This window comes from Mauremys reevesii, linkage group 3 (assembly GCF_016161935.1).
Source record: "Mauremys reevesii isolate NIE-2019 linkage group 3, ASM1616193v1, whole genome shotgun sequence".
NCBI lineage: Eukaryota > Metazoa > Chordata > Testudines > Geoemydidae > Mauremys > Mauremys reevesii.
In genome coordinates this window covers 49,554,697-49,580,981 of record NC_052625.1, presented here as the reverse complement: position 1 = coordinate 49,580,981, position 26,285 = coordinate 49,554,697, and the positions used below count along the sequence as shown (strand labels likewise).

General features: G+C 44.8%; 1 protein-coding gene across 10 annotated transcripts in view; it reads right to left on the bottom strand.

The window, feature by feature from the left end:
• Positions 1 to 26,285, bottom strand: part of VASH2 (vasohibin 2) — a 67,186-nt gene that overhangs the window by 31,536 nt on the left and 9,365 nt on the right. For 7 of the 10 annotated variants that reach the window (XM_039530421.1, XM_039530423.1, XM_039530419.1 and 4 more), the window contains 3 exons: positions 17,354 to 17,442; positions 16,075 to 16,131; positions 2,737 to 2,811 (listed from right to left, as the gene is read on the bottom strand). In XM_039530421.1, the coding sequence (XP_039386355.1) occupies positions 2,737 to 2,811; positions 16,075 to 16,131; positions 17,354 to 17,442 (221 nt within the window). Of the gene's footprint in view, positions 1 to 2,699; positions 2,812 to 16,074; positions 16,132 to 17,353; positions 17,443 to 26,285 lie in introns of all 10 variants that reach the window. The other 3 variants (XM_039530424.1, XM_039530425.1, XM_039530429.1) reach the window with 2 other exon arrangements.

Below are 26,285 nucleotides of genomic sequence, written 5' to 3'. Positions count from 1 at the left end.
AGCTTCTATTTTGGTCAGGGGGAAGGTGGATGGGAGAGGCAAAGGTGATGGAATCAGCATTTCAGATGTCATGAAACAGTTCTCCTGGAGAAAGCAAGAGATTTTACCTCACCCTTTTGTAGAGCTGTTGATTAATCGCAGTTAACTCACGCGATTAACTCAAAAAAATTAATCGCGATTGAGCACAGTTTTAATTTTACTGTTAAACAATAGAATGCCAATTGAAATATATTAAATATTTTTGGATGTTTTTCTACATTTTTCAAATATATTGACTTTTATTATGCAGAATACAAAGCGTTCAGTGCTCACTTTATATTATTACAAATATTTGCATTGTAAAATGCTAATAAAAAGAAATAGTATTTTTCAATTCGCTTCATACAAATACAGTAGTGCAATCTCTATCATGACAGTGCAACTTAAAAATGTAATTTTTTTTGGTTACATAACTGCACTCAAAAACAAAAACAATGTAAAACTTGAGAGCCTACAAGTCCACTCAGTCCTACTTCTTGTTCAGCCAATCACTAAGGCCTGGGCTACACTAGTGGGGGGGTTAGAACTAAGATAAGCAACTTCAGCTAAGTCAAAGTATCTTAGTTCGACTTACCTGACCGTCCTCACGGCGGCAAGTCGACTGCCGCGGCTCCCCAGTCAAATCTGCTTACTCCTCCTGCCGAGGAGGAGTACGGGCATCGATTAGCGGATTGATTAGACGTACCCTAAGACAAACAAGTTTGTTTATATTTATGGGAGATAATGCTGCCCACTTCTCACATTCTGGTGAGACTGTAAATAAGAACAGGCGTTTTGTAGCCAACATTGCAAGGTATTTACGTGCCAGATAAGCTAAACATTTGTATGCCCCTTCATGCTTCGGCCACCATTCTGGAAGACATGCTTCCAAGCTGATGATGCTCGTAAAAAATAATAATGCATTAATTAAATTTGTGACTGAAGTCCTTGGGGGAGAATTGTATATCCCCGGCTCTGTTTTACCTGCATTCTGCCATATATTTCATGTTACCGCAGACTTTGATGATGACCCAGCACATGTTCGTTTTAAGAACACTTTCACTGCAGATTTGACAAAACGCAAAGAAGGTACCAATGTGAGATTTCTAAAGATAGATACAGCACTTGACCCAAGGTTTAAGAATCTGAAGTGCCTTCCAAAATCTGAGAGGGACGAGGTGTGGAGCATGCTTTCAGAAGTCTTAAAAGAGCAATACTCAGATGCAGAAACTACAGAACCCGAATCACCAAAAAACCAAAATCAACCTTCTACTAGTGGTATCTGACTCAGATTTTGAAAATGAACATGCATTGGTCTGCACTACTTTGGATTGTTATCGAACAGAACCCATCATCAGCATGGAGACATGTCCTCTGGAATGGTGGATGAAGCATGAAGGAACATATGAATCTTTAGCACATCTGACATGTAAATATCTTGCAACGCCGGCTGCAACAGTGCCATGCGTACACCTGTTCTTACTTTCAGGTGACATTATGAAAAAGAAGCAGGCAACATTATCTTCTAAAATGTAAACAAACTTGTTTGTCTGAGCGATTGGCTGAACAAGAAATAGGACTGAGTGGACTTTTAGGCTCTAAAGTTTTACATTGTTTTGTTTTTGAGTGCAGTTTTTTTGTACATAATTCTACATTTGTAAGTTCAACTTTCACGATAAAGAGTGCACTACAGTACTTGTACGAGGTGAACTGAAAAATACCATTTCTTTTGTTTTTTACAGTGCAAATATTTGTAATAGAAATAAATATAAAGTGAGCATTGTACACTTTGTATTCTGTGTTGTAATTGAAATCAATATATTTGAAAATGTAGAAAACCTCCAAAAATATTTAAATGAATGGTATTCTATAATTGTTTAATTGCTCGATTAATCATGATTAAATTTTTTAAAAATCACTTGACAGCCCTACCCTTTTGCATTTAGGGCCCTCAATGCTCTGCCACTGAACTTGCCGGGGCGCAGGATCAGAACACACATGGTATGCAGCAGCACACGTAGCCCAGTCTTGTGCTACCACAGAACCTTAGGACAAAGCAGGTTGACTCACTGGTACCAGTACAAGGAAGAGAGTCGCAGCCTGAAAGCTGAACATCCTTTGCTTTTCTGGGTTTGAATAAGAACCAGAGTGTCACTTTACAGTAGTTTAAAGGTTTAGCTACATTACAACGTGCACATGCTTAGTTCTGTACGCAGCACAATTACAGAGGATCAGTGACGAAAGGCATCAAAACTCAGCTAAGTACTGTGTTGGGCATATGTTATAGAAACCTAGATTGTACTGAGTTTGAAATTCAGGTCTGTTAACAGGCTGTTAATGATTTGCCCAGGATGGCTATGGAAGGTTTAAGAGCTGAACTAGATAGCTATTTGTCTAGGCATTTAGGGTCAGATCCTCAGATGGTGTAAACAGATGTCAAAGTCAATGGAGTTGACTTTAATAGGATTATGCTGATTTACACTAGAAGATCAGACCCTAGTACCATGCTGAGTTCCTAATAAGGAGGATTCATTTACTCAATAAATCACTGAAAATCACAAACACATGGAGTCCCTTTAACTCACCTTCCACAGGCCCCTTTAACTCACCTTCCACAGGGGCTGTCATACTGCATCCCTAAAGTGCAGATACATTAACTAGAATTATTTTTAAGTGGTTACCTCCATTGGAACAAACTGCACATGGAGAAAAGGATACATCCCCAGGATAACTGCTTCAAGGCATTTGATAGGTAAGGATTCCCTGGTCATTTCTCTTGCCGTCTCCATTAACCTAAGACAGAAAAAACTTTCAGTCCTTTTAGTGAAAATAGTTAATAAAAATTAAAAGGTTCCTCTTACCTTATTAGGGGCCAAATCCCTCTGGTCCTATTGGGCCCAATTCTCCTCTCAAACCACATTCACATGGCTGTAACTCCACTGATTCCTATAGAATCACTCCTAGTTTACAGTGGAAGGGGATAAAAACCAGGCCTTAATCTACAGGTAGCCAGGACTGAGTGGCAGCAGATGTATTGGAGAACCCAGATGTCTCAGAAGGGTCACCCTTAAGTAGTGGCTTTTGCTATTTTCTTTACTTAGGGGCAGATTCTGAGCCCATCCCTCACATTCAGTAGTACCATGCACCAGCAAAAACCAATGAGACTAATCAAGGAGAAAGGATCTACCCAGCATGGATAAGGGCATCAGAATCTGAGCCTTAGACTAATCTCTATGGAGAAGGGACTGTCTCTCATTACATGCTTATACGGGGCATAGGGACTCTGGGTGCTACTGTAATATAAATTATAAACACTAACAGAATATATTATTATTTCTCTACACCACCACAGAGGTGCGTAACATTTTGATTTAAAAAACAAATGCCAGTGATCAACTATTATTATTAACAAGACAGCAGCTCTGCTTTGATCAGGAAAAGCTGGTACGTTTTCAAGTAAGCGTTCGTATCTCCTGCTGCAGCAGCATCTAAGTTGAGAACTACCTGCCAGCAGAGTCACAGACGCTTGGATTTAAAATCCCGTCCTGAGGACTGCTGCCGATCACTGGAATTCAGTAACGATTCGGCTGATGGTGCAGAACAGAATCCTAGTTGCTCTCCCAGTGCTAAATCAGAGTAACAAGCAGCACAATCACATTTTAGCCAGGAAAGGAAGTACCTAGGACTCTGAAGACACAGAGAGCGTATCTCTCAGGTAGGAAGTTGCCACGCGTGTAACTTGCCTCAAGCACAGCCAGCCCCAAACACATCACAAAGCACTATTAAGTCAGAGTTTTACAGACTTCTAGAGGGAGAAACAAGATAGCTTTGAAATCTGGACATTTCAGGCACACACCACACCAAATGTTCTCCTTTGGACAGAGACAGACAGTCTTCCTCTCTGCTCCATACAGCACTGAGCACATATACAGTACAAAAACAGATACCAGTGGCAGAGAAGTCAAACAAGATTAGACACTGCATATATTGAGCCAATTGTTGCTGCCTCTCCACTGGCTGCGGCATCAGGTCCCTTGTTGACTACTGTTATAAGTTCATAATTATCACCAGTTCCAGACGCAGTCAGTGTGGGTAGAATATTAATGTCTCCATTGCCAGGGAGCCTTTGCAAACCAACTGGCATAAACAAGTTGCCAAATTAGCAGTGACTTATCTGTCATGACAACATTCATATTGTTTATCACTGTTACAAAGTTACATTAAATGTATGTTCTGTTTACAATTCAAGACAAATGAGTTCATGCATCTCTCCAAGATACATTAAAACAGACTGAAATTCAACATATGAGGCATTCTGCTGGCTTAACAAAGACAGATACACTGTCTATTGGTGCACAACCCACCACGTACTATAGCGGTCTGCCTCTCATCAAAGTCAGTGGCAGAATTCCCATTCAATAGAAGCAGGATCGTCCCTCCTATTTTTTGTATTAGTGTTCTAGAACAGTAGTAGTCCCTAACAATAGGGATTAGAATGGGATTCAGAGCCTTTCACCATTAGAGCACCAGTGTAGGTTGACCAGACAGCAAGCGTGAAAAATCAGGACAGGGGGTCGGAGGTAATAGGAGCCCATATTAAAAAAAAAAGCCCCAAATATCGGGACATCTGGTCACCCTACCAGTATGGAACTAAGCTAGGGCACTAGTGACCAACAAAAAGTTACCGGTGATCATCTGATGGCTGTTCACGGACATACAGGGAATGAGTTGGCTACACAGTTTAATTCACAGTAGACACATCATGGGAATCCATCATAATGCGCATCATTGCATCCGACGAAGTGGGTATTCACCCACAAAAGCTCATGCTGCAAAACATCTGTTAGTCTATAAGGTGCCACAGGATTCTTTGTTGCTTTTACAGATCCAGACTAACACGGCTACCCCTCTGATACTTGACATCATTGCTTACAGTGTCAGAGGCCAAGGACTGAGTGGACAGGGAACTGCCCACCCTCCACTAGAGATGGCCCCTCCAGGTCAAGGTTGAGACAAGCCGGTACAGTGGTGAAGCTTGCCCTTGGGCTGCCTGGGCCAGGCCTCGAGGACTTCAGTCTCCACAGCTGTCACTCACACAGATGTGCAAAAGAATAATATTTTTTCCAAAAGGCCTTGTTGAGACTGGGGGAAAAAAGCTATATCTGATTTGAATTTGCATTTGTAATTTATCGGGGGGAGGGGAATAATCTCATAATTAGAAATTAATCTGGAACACGGTGGTATTAAAATAGGATCCAGTCTAGTTCCCACAGAGGTCAAGGACAGTCTTTTGTTGCCTTTAGCAGCACTGGGATCAGGCCATTAAACTACATTTGTTTTGGTTATTGGAAGTCATCCTATTGGATTTACCACTCATGGTCCTCCACTGTATCCAAAAGTCACAGTCAAAAGCATCTCCTCTTGCCGCCTGTGAGACCCTCGCTCGTCCTTCCTGTGACTGCATACCACAGTTACGCAAGGCCTGACCCAATGGGCCTTTCCATTGCCTTCAGTGAGCTTTGGATCAGGCCCTCAGCCCCCAGCCAGTCAAAGGAGGAGTCTAAACTTAAATTGCCTTAAACGTCACGCAACTTCTCTCTTTGCTGGAGTGTACAATTTGGCCATCACCCCCAAACCTGCACAGTCAGTCTTTCCCCCCCCCAAGCCCAGCCACTCCTACCCCTAATATATGTAACCAGTTCAGTTGGCTGTTCTAATCAGAAGTCTTTTTCCTTTTGCTGTATACCTAGCACTGTTTCAATGGGCGATATTTCCTTCTACCGTAAATTGCTTCAGGACCATAAAATATCAGAGTGCCCATCTGGATTAACTCCTTTGCCATACATACAAAAAGAAAATAGTGTGTTAATGGTACCTCTTGGGAATCTTGGAATTTCCATTAAAGCAAGAGGAGTGCTTACAAAAATTCCACAGCAGTTGCCTTTTTTTTTTTTTAAATCAGTGCACTATACCCATGTCACACAAAGGCTTACAGCTAACTGGCAAAAGTAAAATTTACTGAGGCCTGGTCTACACTACAGAGTTAAGTCAATGTAAGGCAGCTTACGGTGACCCAACTCTGTAAGCATCTACACTAAAGTGTAGCTCCCACCAATGTAACTCACCTACTACACCAACATAATAGTAACTCCACCTCCGTGAGAGGCAAAGCACTGGTCGATGTAGTTAGATTGACGCTGTGTCAGAAGGGCCGGCTCCAGCTTTTCTGCCACCCCAAGCAGCACCAGAAGAAAAAAGAAAAAAAAAAAAGCGGACTGGCAGCACTTCGGCGGCAGCCCAATCGCGCCGCTTCATTCTTCCGCGGCAATTCGGCGGCAGGTCCTTCACTCCCTCTCTCTTCGGCGGCAGCTCAAAGAGGAAGAGAGGGACCCGCCGCCAAATTCCCAGAGATGCTGCCCCGATACCGGATGGAGTGCCACCCCTTTGTATTGGCCGCCCTGAGCACCTGCTTCCTTCGCTGGTGCTTGCCCTGTGTGTCAGTGTAGATGCTTGTTGCTTACATCAACTGTTGCTGCCTTTCAGAAGCTGCCCCATAATGCCCCACACAGAGGTAAATCGGTGCAAGCACTCCTAGTGAGAATGCACACCGCAAGCACAAGGAAAGGAGCGTAGTGTGTGTGGACGTGCAAAAGCGATTTAATTACTGCAAAAGCAGAAAAGAATCCTGTGGCACCTTATAGACTAACAGACGTTTTGCAGCATGAACTTTCGTGGGTGTACTTGCATCCGACGAAGTGGGTATTCACCCACGAAAGCTCATGCTGCAAAACGTCTGATAGTCTATAAGGTGCCACAGGATTCTTTGCTGCTTTTACAGATCCAGACTAACACGGCTACCCCTCTGATACTTAATTACTGCAGTGGCTGTATGTCAATATAACTTAGGTAAACTTAATTCTGTAGTGTAGACTTGCCCTAAGTGTCAAACTTTTATCAAGTAGAGTCTGAGGGGTCTTGACATACTCCCTCTGCTGGTGTTTATGGATGATTCTTTTCACTGATGCACCAGTGTGAATCTGGCCTAGCGTCACTGAAGTCAACTTACTGGTGTCAGGGGTCCTATCCAAAGCCCACTGAGGTCAATGCAATGACTTCCATTGAGTTTAATAACTTTGGATCAGGCCCTAAGTGAGAGCAGCATAAGGCCCTATGTTTTCTATTAGGGCCCTACTCCTCCCCCAGTACTGGCACGTTTGACATCCATGAACTCTCCCCCTACCCCGAGTATTTCTACAGCTAAGCACTAGCTTTGGCAAATGTGAACTTCACAAGGTTTCTCAAAGTACCTCACTACAAGGGAATTTCTATCAGTCCTCTGTATATCCATTTAAGCTTTCTGGGCACTTTGCTTGCATATATAACGCCCAAGGACTCTGTATTCTTTGGAGAAAACTAAATCAGCAATAATTTAGTATTCTCAATGACACAGACAAGAAAGTGAACTGCTCAAATCCAACTACAGCAATTGGAGCAGCTACTGGTAGAGTCATGACAATAACATGGGGGTGCTTTAATGGGAAAACGTACATTAGCTTCAGTCTGAATAAACCAGTACGTCCGTACATTTTCCTCTATCTGCAAGATTAGAAGCAGATGTTCAAATATTCTCTCCAGGCTATTGTCTGGACACAATATGTGCCAAATTCTCCAGTCCCACTGGGGTTCTGGAAAACAGGGTATGTTAACACAGGGCTTGCTCTTCTTATTAGGATAAGTAGTTCCCACCTGCCTGCTTCTGTCACACTTCAGTTTTGGTTTTTTTTAAGCACTTCTTTAATCAATTATCCATTATATTCCCAGTCACAGAATTACTCAACCTGGTCCTTCTGCAGATCGGCCTCTGTACTACAATTTCTCTAAGCCCTTGGAATCTGACTCAAGGAGTCTGTCCAGATGTGAGGTTTTGGTAGGGCTGTAACTCAAGCTAACTGATTACCAGTTAACTAGAGTCAATAACAAAATTGCAAGTGTTTGTTCCTTGTTGTGGGTCATGTTTGTGTCCTAGAACAAAAGACTGTGGAGTTCTAGACTGGCATTAGCAATTGTGTTAATTGATTCCCAATCCATCGAGTTAACTACATGAGATACAACACAGTCAAAAATGCCAGAGAAAAATTGTCATTAGCATATAAGTGACATAGGCCTGGTCTACACTTAAAAGTTTTAGAGGTATGAATTGTTATTCTAGTAAAGAACTCTAGTACAGATGCAGTTTTATCGGCTTAAAAGGTGACATACCAGTACAGTTCCTCCCCTTTCCATATGGCAACAGCTGTACCAGTTTAAAGTATTTATAGTTAAAAAAGCTTGCTTAAGGCAGTACACCTTTCTAATATAGAGGGCCCTATCACTTCTGAAAATGGCACCTAGGCATTTTTGAAAAGTGTCTCTAGTCTAGATAAACCCTAAGTGGTCTGGCTGGAAGGCTGCCAATCGTTAGCCAACAGTGAGTTATTCTTAACAGCATTTTTAAATATTGCATCCTATCAAGCCTGTCTCCCTCAACATTAAGCCTCTCAAACAGATAATTCATGCTCTCTTTCCTACGCGGAGCTCTGAATTTTTATTCTCTCATGGATCAGACTGATACTGGTAATAAATCCCTCCTGTGTCTAGTCCCTCTTTCCATAACAAATACCAGAGCTATTTCAAAACAAATTTCATATGATCTTCAATTTGTATGTAGCCTCTCAACACATTTGAGCTCACCCATTGGTCTCTTGAGGGGAGGAAGCAATAGAACCTTTGTTAGGTCAGAGCCTTCATAATATAGAATCATTTGAAAAAAAATAAGTCAGCTTCATAAGCACAAGATAGGAGCCCAATGTGGCGGTGCGGAACACGTACAACTCCCAAAGGAGTCAATGGAAACTGAGGGCACACTGCTGGATCAAGCCCCATATGTACACTTGCTCATCCAGATGGACTTCTGTATTGCCACACGATCAATTCAATGGAAGTAATGAGCCTTTCACTATCACCCTGAGAGGGAGACACTTACCAAATGCAGATTTTATTGAAAGCCAAACTCGGAGGCAAAGAGCTATTAAAAGACTCAAGCTAGTGACCCTTGAGAAGGATGGTCTTGTAGTCACTAAAGTGGGCCTTAAAAGATCAAGGTTCAGTTCCTGGCTCTGCTCCAAATTCCCATTGTAATTTTGGGCAAATCACTTCATCTGCCTGTGCCTCCATTTTCCATCTGTAAAATGGAAATAATAATGCCTTTCCCCCACCCTTCGTCTGTTCTGTCTATTTAGATAATTGCCAAACTAAAACCAAGTTTAGTGACCGTTACGGTTACAGCAGGACACAACCCACCCACCCAAAACCTTAAAAACATGTAAATAAGAAGTTTAGGGGAAAGACTTGTACGTTTCTTGCCACCTTCAAGTTGCCTACAACGCTGCTTCAGTAACACACTCCATAACTTCACTTCCATCGCCAACAGTTATCCCAAAGCGATACCTACCCCAACTCCAGACATGCACTCTTATACTTTAACAGTGACCTCATCTGTGTTTATATCAGTTACATCAAAGACCAGCACATCTGGCCAGCACACATTCCATGCATTTGGGAAGTGTTACCTATCAGCTGTGTTCTTGGGCAACCAGAGCGCAGTGCCCAGCTTGTCTGACTCACGAAAGACCTACCCCCACTCCAGCCTCTGCTTGAGCCAAAACTGATCAGAAGAAAGACTTACAAAAAGCAATGAAAAGGCAGTGGGAGACACACCTAACCCCCTCCGGACAAGGGTGCCAGGATTAAGGAAACTCCCCTAGCCTCATCTGCATCAAAGATGGGACAGGGAGGCATCCCCATTAGCATACAGAATGGAGAACAGAGATCCTAAGGCAAGAACGGCATGGAACTCTGGGACCAGAAAAGCAGGAAAGCACTGCATGATGGGGGATCTCTGCTCCAGATGTTAATGAACCCACACCTGCACACAGCCAGCTCAGTAGTTATCAGACCAATTCTAGTAATAAAACCTTTATTGGTATCCAAAATACTGAAGCTGCCTAATTGCATTGTGAGCACCCTCCAAGGAACACCGCCCATAGTCAGGAATAATCAGTTCCTATTGTCTAGCCTGAACGAAACAACTTTGTGGGTAAACTGATGGCTCAAGGGAGTATACCAAACAAATCTAGTGTTCTCCCTTGAACCACTGTTCTTTCCCTACAAAAACTCCTACCCATGCTCAAGTAAGTGTTCTGATGCCTGGATCCAAAATCTGCATCAGTTCCATTGGGACTTCATCTTCTCCTGTCTGATCGTGCTGGGGGCTCTGCCTGTCTCCAGCACTCTGGACCCTCAGCTATCACCATCACCTGGGAACCCTGATCAATTCAAACTTAATAGAGTGAAGAGAACCCATCTCTCTCTCGGTACAGCCTTCTGACCCTGACTTGTGTGATCAGCTATAGTTTTCTAAATCTGACTTTTATAATAAAATTTGTTAGATTTAATATTATAACTTTTGTTTGTTTGGCTCCCCTTGTATGGTTATTACCTGGCAATAAATAACTTTCACCGTTAAGCTCGTTGCTTCTCTCTCCCCCCCTCCCCCGCATCGTGGGTGTTTTTTGGCTTCCCCACTTGCTCTGCAGCAACGCTCCTCATATCTAAGCTAAAAATCCCTGCAGCGCCCAAAAATCCTGTGAGGTTTGCTCATCAAGTGGGTTACTACCAGAACAATTGTAATGTGAAAGGGAGGATAGGGATGTGCTGAACCTGGGGCATATGAGGGTGGCAGCTTGAAAGTGCTGCTCAACCCAGCCTACTGAGTCCAGGAACATATAAGAGGTCAGCTTGACAGTGCTGATTGACCCGGTCTGCTCAGACTTGCTCTGTTAATATATGTGTGGGTGTTCATCTGGTTCTGGGGCTGGAGGAACCCAGCCCTGGGGAACCTAGGTCCTGCAGGATAGCTCCATTCGGAGGGAACTTGCAGAAGGGAGAAGTAGAGCTCCGTATGAGAACGCAAGTGACACAAGCAGTACATTGATAGAATTACAGAACACCCCCCCAAAGAGTAACCCTAATGAATGAGGGTACCCCAAAGTAACAAGTAAATCTGGTAACAGAAGTTATTCTGCCCCAACAGTACTGAAGATAAGCAAATAAACTGGTATAATCACCCTGAACGCCAGGGTGGTACAGAGCCTAGGACTGGAGTTTGACCTGGATTCTGTGCCTGCAGTAAGTGACCTTGCAGAAGTGTTTCTGCTAACGTATTTAAAGCTTGGGGGGAGGGGTGTTCAGCAGCTTTTCCCTAACCATCTTCTAGGTTGAGTTTCATGGTATCAGTTAATCATAAGGATAGGGAACTGCATGGCAATTTATACAGCATTTAGAACAGGGGAGATTTGAACTCCTGGGCTCTTGTTTCCTAGCTCAGGGAGCTTTCTCCTACATTCCAGGGGTATTTGGTGAGGGAGTCGGAGCGCGTCACTCAATTTTTTAGCTTTCCTCAGAAGTAAATGACTGAAGATCAGCTACGGCATGAATGCTACCGAACTGCAATCTGGAGGATTTTGCCTGGCAAAAATGTTGTTGTTACTGTTAAAAAGTTATCAGTGTTTTACAGGCAAACATTCCCGATGCATAACTCATATTCTAGGAACCAGCATATGGGGAGCAACAACGTGGCCAAAAGAGAGGGCCCAGAGTGCTTTAGATTTCTGGGAAAAGGGGTACCAAGACACAGAAGACAATCCAATGAAAAAATTGCACAAACAGGTGACTTTTCCAGGTTTGTTACTATCAGTTTGTTTTTCATTGAACTGCCATGAAAAATTCAGATTGTGCTTAAAGCTTTGATTCCATGGCTTGGTTTTTGCCATTTCAATGAGACTTTCACAAAACAAAGATTTAAAGCACCTCTTAAAACTCAACTCTGTAACACAACCCTAACTATAGTGATGTTACCTCTGCATCATATGCTCTTCAAGGCAGGGATTGAGACTTACTATATGCTTATACCATGCAGTTCTGATCTCAGGTGGGGTCTCTAGGCATTACTGTAAGAAAAAAAGTGTCCAAAATAAATCCTGTAAATAATAAGCTTAATTCATCCTGGCATGAAACTTCTGAACCGAGACCTAGACCAAAACCTCAAACTCAGCGGCACAATGGAGGGAGGAGAGACAATACATGATCACAATTAAAATTTGAGAGAAAATCCCCAAAAAATGTACAAAGTTAAAAAGAGCACAGCTAGCAATAGCTAATGAAAGTAGCTCACCCAGCAAGCTTTTCCAAATACTACTTTGTCATTTCAGGAACAAAATAAACTTGTGGCACTCAGTGTGTAAACCAACACAAATCACTACTGAAGCACTGAGCAGTAAAGCCTCTGGAAGCATCCCTGAAAATAATCCATCAATCACAGCAGGCAGAGTTTGCAACAAAATGGAAAACTTCTGTTTGGCCAATGGCCTTTGATTTAAAAGACAAACTTGGGGATTGACCCTGCACAGTTCTAGGCACTTCACAGAAGTGCTGAGTGTCTTCAGCTGGAGCGAGGGCCCATTCAGCACAGCAATTAAGCACAGGCTTAAAGAGTCAGTGACTGAAAGCATGTACTGGAAGTCAAGCACCTACTTCCACGTTTATTGAATAGGAAGGGATTGATGCACTCCTTACATGGTTTGCTCAATCGGGGCTTATGCACCCTGGCTTCAGGTTTCATGAACAGCTGCACAGGGCAGCTGGAAGACACAGTGATGACCAATGATTTCCTCTCCCTGTCCCCTTTCCCCACCAACAGTTTAAAACAAACAAACAAATCCAGCTGGCATTTTACACCCAATGGCTAAGTAATTGCAGAGCAAGAAATGGTTTCCACAACAGAGCCCCTATTTAATCACTGCAATAGCCATGGAAAAATGTGTGTACTTAAAGGGCCAGGTACTCAGCTAGTGTAAATCTGTGTAGCTCCACTGAGTTTAATGGAGCTATGCCAATTCACCCCACTGGTGGAGCTGGCCCATACAGTGCAGTTCATTAGAGTACCTGAAAACAATTTACAGTATTATTCCTGTTTCATATATGGGGAAACTGAGGCATGGAGTGGCTGTGGCCAATGTTTTCAAAATTGGGTATCTAAAGTTAAGCCCCTAAATCCATATACAAGCACTGAAATTCAGGCTGCTCATTTGAGAGGTGCTGGGCATCCAATGAAGTAAAATGTGGGTGCCCAGCTGGAGACACTCAGCGTCTCACAGGACTGAGCCCTTCATGAGAAAGCATTACATTTTCATACAACTTGCAAACAAGCTGAATGAAGCTGATCAGTCTTCCCAGGCCTCCAGGCCTGAGTGGTTAACTGAGATCAAAGAACGCTAGAGTGATTACGGCAGCTCAAGATCTGATCCATTAGCTGCTTCAATAGCTCTTATTGTAACTGCATGACAATTGTAAGAATTATTCTCCCCCCCATATATAGTAAGGGCTAGTCTACACAGGCAATGCTAAAGTGTTGCCGTGGCAGTGCTTTAATGTGCCTAAAAAAACACCTCAACAAGGGGCATAGATCCCGGCACTGGGGCACTGTTTACACTGGCGCTTTACAGCGCTGCAACTTGTTGCGTTCGGGGGGGTGTTTTTTCACACCCCTGAGTGAGAAAGTTGCAGCGCTGTTAATTGCCAGTGTAGCCAAGCCCTAAGTTAGGGTACCCAAAAAGGTCAGAGGATCAAATGCACCTCACAGGCCCTAAAGTACAGCTAATAGCTGATCAAATCTAGGCTATTATTGCTGGTGGCCTTCAAACAAACAATTTCTATTCATCCGTCAGAAAAGGGACCAGTACAAGCAACATTTCAGTGGGCTTGTAAGGATAAGGCCTGTAGCCATATTGTGAGGCCTAAAGCCTTCGTCCGCAGTCACGTTAAAACAGCAGCAGCCATTGGCTGAGAAGCAGGAAGTCACATCCTCACATTCCATCTAAAATTACATTAAAACAACGTAATATCGGGCTGTTCAGAAGGCGACCCCGTCCTAATAGCACCCACTATCACCAGATAAAGAAACAGAGCTTAAGATGGTTAAAGAAAACTTCGTTTGACAGCATCCTGCCTGGCAAGAAACCACTTATCAATAGTTGTGGTTGTGAAATCCTCATTTTTTTATTGTTTTGTCATTATGGTGCCCACTTCCTTACTGTTTGTCTGTATGATCTGTCTGGTTCTTTGATCGTTTCCGTCTGTTACATAATTAATTTTGCTATGTGTAAATTAATTAAGGTGGTGGGGTATGATTGGTTAGATAATTTTGTTAGGATTGGTTAGTAAAATTTTAGTAAAATAATTGGTTAAGGTATAGCTAAGCAGGACTCATGTTTCACTATATAAACTGGGGTCCAAAAGGAAGTTCTTTGGGAACCAGCTCCAGGACACAGTCTCATTGGAGCTGCCAGACTGCAACACTCTGCCAATGACACTGTCAGGGCCGGCACCAGTGCAGCAAGCAGATGCTTGGGGCAACCAACGGAAAGGGGCGGCACGTCCGGCTCCTCGGCGGCAATTCAGAGGGAAGGACCTGCCGCCAAAGAATGAAGCGGTTTTTTTTTTGTTGCGCTGCTTGAGGCGGCTAAAGCACTGGAGTAGGCCCTGGACACTGGGCAGAAATTGGAGTCCCCCAGATGGACCTGATCCTGACTGGCCAGCAGGGAAAAAAATCATCTGTCTTCTTGGGAGTGGTGAGCATTGTATGTGTAACATGTGCATTCTGGTTTTGGTGATTGGTAATAAACAGAGGATAAAGATATTACTGTGTAAGGCTCTTTCATTGGTAAAAGGTCCTGCAAACCAGCAGAAAATTACACTCTAAGTCCTAAGAACAGGGTAAGGGTGGGTGCCCTACACTAGAGTGTAAGGTTATGCCTGAGCCCACAGAAGGATAAGAGTGGATGCCTAATTAAGAGGGTTACACCTTGAGCCCTAGGAACTGGGTAAAGGTGGGTGCCCCTAGACTGTGTGAGTAACAGAAAATTTTGTGCGGGTAACCGGCTGAGTTCATACTTTTCATTAGTGACGTAAGTTTATTTGCAAACCAGTTGCAGCCCATTACTCCCGGCAAATTGACACCAGGGGTGTCACAGCGTGAGGGCACCTCTGCTCTTAGCTGTGTTCTTCGAAGCTCTATACAGGTTTATTTTATTCCCCATCAATTAAGCTCCTAACAGACTTTATGAAAAGCCCTTTCAGGAAGGTAACGATGAGAAAAATCAAAGTGCTTCCAGCTTTTTAAAAAAAGATAGAGATAAATGGGTAAATAGAGGAAATGACTGACATTAGACACCCCCACCCCGTTGCCAGGGGGTTACAGGAATATCCTGATTCTGCTAGATTCTGGTTCAACAAAGACCGTCATGTCTGGTCTTAAATGAAAGCCAGGGTTACACTGGTTGTTAATACCCTTGTGAAGTGTACGTACAGTATACGGAAAATATGTTTTTTAGATTCTCTATCACAGGAGAGGTGGAGAAACAGGTTTCCTGTCAGATTGTTTATTCACCTGTCTCTTTGTCAGATGAAAGCTAACACAGACATCCATTTACATACGAATTCACGGAAGGAATATGAAGTCAACAGGGCAGCACCACATAGGAAAACAAGCCATGGAGCAGATGTGGGGGGGTTATACTGTTATACTAGACAATAAACGGGGGAGGAGAGGAGGGATATAGGTAGGAAGCAAGGAAGACGTCCATCATAATGGCCCAGACTGGAAGCAGTCACAGAGATGAGTACTGGACCGTCTCAATCAATTCCAGATTCAGCCCAGAACTGCCATCAGTCTCAATTGCAAGCTGTACTCAGGCCAGGCATTTATGATTACAGTCACAGTGAAGTACAGGAGAGAGAAACCATGGGTCAGATCCTTAGCTGATGACTTCAACAGAGCTATGTCGGTTTATACTAGCTGAGGATCTGTATACACGTGTCCAGGAAATGCATTAGGCTATCTCAGAGCCTCAGGAATGTAAGAGAACCAAACCAATCTGCAGGCAGGCAGATGCCACTTACCCACTTAGAGGTCTTGTTTTCCTAATTTCAAAGAACTGAGTTCCTGTGTGATTGTATCTGGATTTTGTCATTTAAAGTAAAGTAACGTAACTTTAAGAAAGAGTCGGACAATAAAGCTCACGAAGGTGATGGAAAGTCTCTTTTCACTCTCAAATCATAATTCCCGCTGGAAGCATAAAGCAGGTACTAAAAAGCCACCAACTCTCATGGCAGAAATTAAATCCTATATATGTGAAATAAAACTTAATTCTATTTTCTCAACTGTGAAGAGACACAAGTGAAAGAGGTTGTTAAAGCTGATCCAAATATTAAATGCTGCAAGAGATAATTATTAATTTTCTGGCCATCTCAGATATCTCTCCTGTTAGTATGGGGGGAAGGAAAGAATCACAATGGAAAAGAGAAATAAAGTTATAAATCTATCTAGAACAGTCCACCTCATTCATTGTTTAATAATGCTCATAACCTCCCCTTCATGCAAAAAGAATCATGCTATTCATGTAGGGTTGCCTATAGGCAACATGTGGCTGATAATTTCCAAATATAAACAGATGCAAGTCATTCTCCGTGACAGCAAGACAATGAGAACATCTGTTAACAATATGCAGTGGGGAATGAGCCACAAGCTCATAGCACACAGTGCGCTAGTAGAAACACAAAATGCCAGGACCCTTTAACTGAATGTACCTCTGACTCTCAGCACCAGTGGCGTGAATTTTCAGAACAACCAAGCACCGGCAGCTCCCACGGACTTCAGCTGAAGTTTTGGATGCTCAGCACTTATGAAAATCAGGCCCTACAGACAAAACAGAGCCTGAGGTCTGAGCTGGGTTGCCCTTACTCAGAGTATTCTGAGAGAAACAGAGTGGCATGATAGCCCTCAATGAGAAACCAAAACCCTGCATTTGAAATCCAGCAGACTGTGAAACGTGTTTAGGTCTGGATCCAAACTTTGAGTTCTCTAGGCCCTCTCTAGCACCTACCAAGTAGAGTGGTGTCTACTTTTTAAAATTAAAAATCCCACATATGCATTTCATAGTGTGACAGAGCCTCCTGTCTGCATCACGCCGTTCCCCCCTTTAATGCGCATTAACAGAGCTCACTGTGTCTGAGAAGCAATCATGCACCAAGGAGTAAAGAAATTCCAGGTCCAAACTTAGCCCAAGGCTGCACCCAACCTCTGCCTTTGCAGCAGCCTCGTGTTTCAGTTACGCCGTGGGTTCAGTGCAGAGTGTAATGACTGTGCCACCCACCCTAGGGCCAAACTCAAGAAGGATACTGCAGCATCTTCATGTAATTCTGTATTGCCTGAAGCCATTCTGGGATAGACATGGAGAGCCTGTAGTTTGGCACTGGTGGTACTGAAGGCTGAAAACAAAAAGGATAAAAAGATGATATAGGTTATTGCTTCCAGGACAGCAGCTAGAACAATTCAGCTCTCAAGGCAGGTGCTTCAAGGGATACAATTCAGAGTTTAGGGCCCGAGAGTGAAAACCCCATATGAAAGCAATCAGCCCCATGTAAATAGTGCAGATTCTGATCTCGGTTACAACAATGTGAACTATATGTTCACTGGAGTTACCCTGCATCTACTCTGGTGGGACCATTGGCATGAGGAAGGGGCAGCCTTTAAATATCATCCTAGACTGAGAGATCCTGGCACAGAAACCAAAAGTGTTTGTGTTTTAAAACTAGAAAAACCAATTTTGCTCAGATTAATGGAATCCCAATGCTGGATTTGTTCCAGACTCTTCAGAGTATTAATTTCAATTTTAATCTCTGGTTTTATCTATCTCAGAGGTTCTCAAACTGGGGGTCAGGACCCCTCAGAGGTCCCGGGGTTATTACATGGGGGGTCACGAGCTGTCAACCTCCACCCCAAGCCCTGCTTTGCCTTCAGCATTTATAATGGTGTTAAATATATAAAAAAGGGTGTTTAATTTATTGGGGTGGGGGTCACACTCAGAGGCTTGCTGTGCGAAAGGGGTTGCCAGTAAAAAAGTTTGAGACCCACTGATCTACCTTGAGAGCGAGCGAGCGATGAATGGAGACAAAGAGCAACTTTGACAATATAAATTTTTCCATCTGCTGGTGGAGTGCAGCACCTGACCCTAAGTCTGCTGGTAGGGGCAAAGCTCAACGATTCATCAGGCAGTCCCAGCTCAGCTTTCGCCATACTATCCTGCCACATTATAATGGTCATGGGGGAAGGGGAAGGGGACTGCCCTCACCTGTGACTGATTAGCTGCCTCCCTGCTGAGGCTGTGTGGCTAGAGCTCAGGTGACAGCTTGAAGATCAGTTGGGGCCAGATTTTGGAAGTCAATGGGAGTTAGGAGCTTTTTGTAAATGCCACTGGGCACCTAAATACCTTTAAAAGTCTGTCCTCCAATTCATGAGAGACTCCCAGGCAGACGGCCTGTGCAGTGCACTCCTGTAAGCGCTGGGTTAAAGGGCATAACTGATATGTTCAGATTGTGTTACCTAGTTTTTATTTTGAAGAAATAACTGAAGCCATGAAGAAAGGGACTGGCACCCCATGGCTGGAGAACGTTCTTTGGTCCGCAGGCTGGTCAAAGAGTTCACTAGTTTACAATAATCTAATCCCGACCCAAGACTTTGGAGGTGCCAATTGTTCTCAACCCCAACTAGTTTTCAGTGGGAATTTGGGACATTCGGTGGTTCACAGGAAGGACTCGGGCATTTACTGGTTCAAGCCTTTTTGGACAGGACCATCTTCAAGGTCATTTCTAACTCCATGCCCATTTAAAGCCAATTTCACCAAATCAAACAAACAATGTTGCATCACTGCCTTGAGGAGACACATCTCAATCTCTGCCCATCACTGCCAGTCGAGAATTTCCCCAGGATATTTACTAAATCTCTTTCTGTGCCAGCATTATAGGGCTCATTATTTTACCCAGCATTCTTCATCCTTTTGTACGGGTGATTAATGAATTAACATGTCACAATAAATAAAAGCCGTAACTTCACTAACCACTGCAGAAGGCAGTAGCCGGACACTATTATCCCATGCATTACAGACATACCAATTTGTTAAGCATAAAGTTCTTGTATTAGGGAACCAAGTTCACGAGGAACTGTTTATTTAACATACTAGGCCAAACTTTTCAAGAGTGTCTAGCAATTCTGACGACTCCATTTTTGGGTGCCTGTTTGAGACACCTTAAACGGGCCTGGTTTTCAGAGAGTTGGCAATCAGCACTTCCTGGGAGAAAAAAGGGTCCCTTTAAAGTATCACAGGCTGGACACCAAAAATCACCACAGGTTTTGAATATGTAGGTCTTAGGGCCCAATTCTACCATCAGATACATGATACAATTCCATGGGAGAAACAAGTGATGAGTGCATGGATTGGAGTCCTTTGGGAACTGCACCCACATATTTGAAGGCAGAACTGGCCTTAAGAATTACCTCCCCATACCTTGTGATGGTAGAATAGTTTCAGATTGTTTCCCAAGCTCCTGAATATTTCCTGCAAATCCCTTCAGTAAATTACTATACTGCAGCTGTACCCAATTCCGATTGCCTAATACATTTGGACTCCAATTTATCATTTTAAACTAGTTTGAATGCTGTACTGAACAAGTAACAACTGCAGTCATTATAAGCCTAATTTCAAATAGACAATGTGTATTTGTAATAATGATATTAACACAGACTGAGCAATTCACACATCCATGGGTTGGGTATCAGGAGAGCAATATTCAGAAAAAGTGGGTGAAATCTTGACACTGTTCATGCCAATAGCAAAACTCCTACTAGTTTCAATAGGTCCTTTCACCCAAGACAGGTTAGGCACAAACTATAGATTTTAGACAATTGCTACTAGCAGCAAGATGCGCAATCAGTCCTTTTTCAAAGCAAAAAAAAAAAACCAACCAACCACATATACACACTATCCTCCAACATCAGCGACATGGAGAAATAAAGTATGGGAAATCCTTTCAATGGAAAATATGACAGCGTAGAATCAAGAAATTTATAATGTATGGTTACCATTTTGGGAGTTTGAACAACAACAACAACAAAACACACCAAACAATAAGACACTGTCCAAACACAAATGTGTCTTTTAATGGTAACAAACACAGGCTATGAACCAGATTTGTTAATACTTTTATGGAAAGTTCATGTCTGTTAATAAGGTTTTTTTTTTAAAATAGCTTTTAGGGGAGAAAAATATTTGTCAGCATCAACATGGGTAGTGTAAAGAGACTCATTCAGTATTATGGTAACACTATGTTAAACAGAGTGATCTGATTATTATATCAATCTATAAGGTCTCTCTAAACAAAATCTCACTGTTATAATGATCATTATTTTGTCTCTGATATTTACATGGCAAGGATTTGTAAACCTGTTAAAACCTCCTAAATAAATTAATAGTTGAAGAAATGTTTTGTGTCTGCCAGCAAAATATTCCCCTTTACTTCTTGCAACCCAACCACTGGGATACTGTGCTGCTGCACAGAGACCAGAAAGTGCCCGAACTGCAGGAACTGCACACACAGTAAAAATGGTGAAAAATAACATGGATTGTTTCAAATAATTTCAGGTTTAGTCATTTATGCTGCTGTAAACGTAAGAGTAAAATCACCCCTTTCTTTTTATGTTACACAGACACACCCAGCCTTTGGGTGGGCTATTCAAAAGCCCTCAGTGTTAGCCGTACTCTGCTCCCAATGTGAAAACTCCCATTGACTTCCAGAGAAGCTGACTCAGGACAACGCCAAGCACCCCAACCCTTTATGTTTGTACAGCACCTAATAGAGACCCCAATCCTGATTGGGGCGCCTGGATACCACCACACTGTAAATAATCAATAATCTCACAGTGTCCCATTCGGAATGACTAGATACTGAAGTTTTGTATGTATGTGAAGTCGGAGAATGCAGTTTAAAATGATTTTTTTTTTAATCGTGTGAGGCGCACGCAGGCTCTCACAGACAGACACTACATGGCTCAGGAAAGGTCAGATTTGCAAGACTGTTATGCTTGAAACCATTCCGCTATCAATTATGGTAAAGCATTAAGGATGGGTCTGCCTGGAATCCAGGAAGGCCAGCCAGGGAACCCCGCTGTGTCTCAGAACCACACAGAAGAGAGTTTCCCCCCTAAGGTAGAAACCAAGGACCTGATCCTGCAAGGCACTGAGCACCTTCAACTTTCACTGACTTCAGTGGGAGCTGAGGATGTTCAGCATTTCACAGGCGGTGCTCAGCACCCTGTAGATTTGGGCATCAAGGGGAAAACAGACATTTGTTTTCTGTGGAGCTCTCCATGCTCCAGCCCGCACTGAATTTCCAAGTGCTTACACCTCAAGCCCTGCAATAATACTTTCAAATCTTGTGTGCTCAAACACACAGGGAACCTACAGGCAGTGCCAGAGTGAGAGAGAGGAAGGTGGCTGTGGAGGCATTATGCCTATGGGTAATGACTCCAGGGCACTGGGCAGCGAGCGCTTCTTTGCAAGTAGCTCCACAGGCACCATCCAGTGAGACTGGGTCCTCACCAAGACACACATCTCTGAGGCTACTAGTGCTGATGGCAGTGCTGGCTGGCCTCCCCCACTTCTGCTCCCAAAGCACAAGCTACCTGCTACAGCTTCCTGAGCCCTCTCAACCTCTTCCTCCCAGTGACCCCAGGCTGCTCAGACTCAGATTTGGCCTTCATGCTGTGACAGAATTCAGTTCACGCATTCAAGGGTAATATTTGTTGGATGTGATACACCAGGCAAAGCAAGCACCTCAGGTTGAAAGCCTCTTACAATAAAGCCTGGAAGCAAAACAGATTAGTAGAAGTTAAATAGCTTAACTCCAGACAGGCCACTCTTCAACTTTCTTCTCAGCCCCCCAAACTGCTAGGGAAAGACTGTTAACTACAGCAAACAAGAGATACATGGATGCCCAGGACAGGTAACACTGAGACAAATATTTCCCATGTAGGTCTGAAAACCAATATAATGCAAGAGAAATCTGTGGGCCAGCCTCTCCAGTCTGTTAGGGCAAATCCTGCTGAGAATTCACCTTCTCCACTACCAGAAGAGTGATAGAAGCAGCTTTATGAGTCACTCTCCTATCCTAGCAGAAAGAGAAGGAAGGGGCATGTTGGAGAATGGGGCAGAGAAAAGGGGTAGGGTTGCCAGGCATCCAGTTTTCGACTGGAATGACCAGTCAAAAAGGGACCCTGGTGGCTCCGGTCAGCACTGGTGACCGAGCCATTAAAAGTACAGTCAGTGGTGCAGCAGGGCTAAGGCAGGCTTCCTACCTGCCCTGGCTCCCTGCCAGCCCTGGGTCCACACAACTCCTGGAAGCAGATGGCATGTCCCTGCGGCTCCTAGGCGCAGGGGCCACCATGGAGGCTCTGTGCACTGCCCCTGCCCCAAGTGCCGGCTCTGTTGCTCCCATTGGCCGGGAACTGCAAGGGTGGCACCTGCGGACAGGGGCAGCACGCAGAGTCCCCCTGTCCGCCCCTGCACCTAGGAGCCAGAGGGACATGTCACCGCTTCCAGGAGCCTCCTGAGGTAGTTACAGCTGGGAGCCCACACCCCAAGCCCCCTTCTGCACCCCAACCCCTTTCCCAGCCCTGAGCCATCTCCTGCACCCAAACGTCCTCCCAGAGCCAACACCCCGCACCCTCTCCCGCACTCCAACCCGCTGCCCCAACCCTGAGCCTCGTCCTGAAACCAAAATCCCTCCCAGAGCCCACACCCTCTCCTGTGCCCCAACCCCCTGCCCAGGGGGCACCTCCCGGCTAAGGCGCTCCGGGGGGCGGGGGGGGGCATCCTGGGGAGGCGGGCGCCTCGGTTGAGTGCGGCGCCTGGTGCCGGCGGCAGGTCCCCGGCGGAGACCGGCGCCGCCTGGGCGCGGATGCAGTCGCGGCTGCCTGGTCCCCCGCTTCCCGGTTGGCTCCCCGCAGGCGCCGACCATGCGGCAGGTCCGCCGTCCCGGGCTCCGGTGGACCCCCGCAGGCGCCGCAGGCGGGGCGGCGACACCGGGCCAGGCCCCTCCCCCCTGCCGGCGAGGAGCCCGGAAGAGGGGACCGGGCGACCTGGGGGGCGCGCGCGCAGCGCGCAGCGGGGGGCAGCCTGATTTGTAGAGCTGCCCCTGCCCCTGCCCCTGCCCCAGCCCAGACCCCCCTCCTGCACCCCAAACCGCTCATCCCTGGTCCCACCCCAGAGCCCACACCCCCAGCTGGAGCCCGCACCCCAATCTCTGCGTCAGCTCAGAGCCCCCTTCTTCACCCCAAACCTTTCATCTCTGGCCCCATCCCAGAGCCTGCACCCCCAGCTGGAGCTCTCAGCCCCTCCTGCATCCCAACCCCCTGCCCCATGCATGGCAAGCGAGTGAGGGTGGGGGAGAGCGAGCGAAGGAGAGAGGGGGAATGGAGTGGGCGGGGCAAGGGTGTTCAGTTTTCTGCAATCAGAAAGTTGGCAACCCTAAAAGGGGGTGTGGTGGAACAAACCTCCATTGCAACTGAGCTTCCACTTGCTTAACGTCCATGAAGAATATTATGCCAGTGGCATAAGGTGGGCTGCCCTGTTCCGCCCTAACTTGCCCTGGGACATGTGGCCCTACATCAAGGAGTTGCAACCAATTCCCTGCACCCTCCCCTCTCCACTCCATCTGGGCAGAGCTGACATGGCCTGGAGAATCAGAATGATATTGCAGACCGCACAACACTTATACACTAGGGCCCAATCTAGCACCATGGCAGTCAATAGACATTTTGCCGTGGTTTGCAATGGGAGCAGGAGCAGGCTCTAGAACAACATTGCCACCCTTAGCGCCAGTCAGGGCCTGACCATCAGAAGTGCTGAGCACCTGCAACTCCCCCTGAAGTCAACGGAAGCAGCAGGTGCTCAGCCCCACCCAGGATTAGGCACTTGCTGAGGCTGATATAGTTCTATTTAACAGAGTCCTGAGCTGGCCAACCCAGCACAGAGTCAAGAGGCTGATCAAGAAAGACATTGTGCCAGACATATCTAGCTGTTAGCAGGGCAAGTTCTCCATGTCGATTTGATTACCTGAATATCTACAGAGGGGTACAGGTAACTGCTTTGAAAACCGTGTTAGTTCTAGTTCCAGTAGTCAGGGGGATGGGAAAAGGAAGAGGTGAACAGGTTCTGTGTTTGATGAGAAAGATGGATCTAAAAGCTAGCCAGTGGATAACACCTATATTGAAGTGAAACTTTTAGTATAAGCATCAAACAGCCAGGAGTTTGCATAGCAAATTTAAATAAAGATAGAGAGCTCAAATGCTGAAGATTAGCAACACTGCGTGGGCAGGTGTTATTCTATTTGCAATTCTAAAAGCCAGTGTCTTAAATAAATACCAGAGGTTAAAACCTAGTTCCACTGAACTTTTGCTCATGACTTCCATAGAGCAGAATAGGGAGGAAGGATGGTCCTGTGGTTGAGGCACTAGCGTAAGCCTGGGGCGATCTGGGTACAGACAAATCATTGGGCCTCTGTTCCCCGTGTGTAAAACAGGACAAGAGAACTTCCCTACCTCACAGGGGTGTCGTGAGGATAAACACACTAAAGATTGCGGAGTGCTCAGATATATGGCGTCCTCTCCCCCATTGCCCTAGTAAGTACCATACATAGAGCCAGGATGTCACCCCATGTTAGTGCTCTTGCATATTTTGACAGAGCTGTCAGATCAAAGGTCCTATGTCTCCTCAAGAAATTTCAGTTTCAGAAACCCATTAATCTCCTTCTCCTGTGCTGTCCCCACAGAGGAGTCTCTCTTCTCCTCATGCAGGAAGTGAAGTGAAGTGACATGGACCTTACTTTCTGAAGCACCATTTGCTGCTCTCATTTGAATATCAAGAGAACACATACAGTTTGTCTTCAGTGGCACTGACTGACAGCGGACAGCTTATTCACTGCTCCCTGCAGAACATCACCTATAGAGGTGTGTATCACAAGTAGAAATAGCCTGTGGAAACCTCCCTCCAAATAATAATAATACAGTTCTCTATAGTGTAGTTCACATCATCTCTGTACTTACTCAGAGATTAAGTAAAATACATAGGGACAAATTATTCTTTGGAATAACTCCACTGATCACTACAGTTATGCTAGGGATGAATTTGGCCCATGGAATCCAAGTTAACTTTTGAAATTTATATCTGAGGACTGTCTTATACACAAAGAACTCCAAAAGCTAAAAATCTCAATTTGCTTTATTATTATTATTTTTTATTTAATTATTTTTTGAGTAGCACTAGCTGGATAAGATCATTTTAAACTAACATCTTTTAGCACAGCATTTCTCAAACTGGGGTCTGCGAGGGTACTCCAGGGGGTCCGCCAGCCCTGCTGATCAACTCCTCCCTCCCAGTGCCTCTTGCACGCTGGGGAACAGCTGTTCAGTGGTGTGCAGGAAGAGTTGAAGGAAGGAGGAGGAGTTGATCAGTGGGGCCAGCAGACCCCCTGAAGTACCCTTGGTTCCTGGCATGCAGGAGGTGCTGGGAGGGAAGGAGAGGAGCGGGGATGGGGTGCACTTGCAGGAGGGGGCAGAAAGAAGCGGGGAAGAGGATGGGCAGGGGTGGGGTGGGGCCTTGGGGGAAGAGGTGACATGGGGGCAGGGCTTGGGGCTGAGCAGGACGCTTGGGGGTCCACAAAATTTTTAAAATCAAGATGGGGGGTCCTCAGTTGCTTAAGTTTGAGGACTGCTGTTCTAGCACATTTACAAATAGGCTAAGCAACTAAGGGTAAGTTCCAAGCCTCCAACTTGCATTTTTCCATTCAGTTTACACCTAGTGTTGGCAACTACTCCAGACAAAGGTGCTAAGATCAGTCCTCCCACAATTCTACCTGCTCATTCCATACAAACAATGCATGAAATGCTAATGCAGCAAAGGTTTAACCTCGCACTTAAAAGCAAAGTGTGGCTGTCTCAATACTATGCCCTCCAAAACAGAGCATTCCAGTCATAGCCACACATCCCAACAGATGCAAGACATCTGCAAGAGTTTGTAATGGGATAACTGAACAGCTGAAGGAGCACAGAATGGAAGGAAACATGAACCCAGCCATTCATGAATTATAAAGTGAATGACAGATTAACAGAGACATATGACAAAGGGGCAGATTCTGATCTCATACCAATGTTATTCAAGAATAAGTCCACTGAAGTCAAGGGGGCTACCCCAGTATAAGATATGGGTGAGATCAAAGTC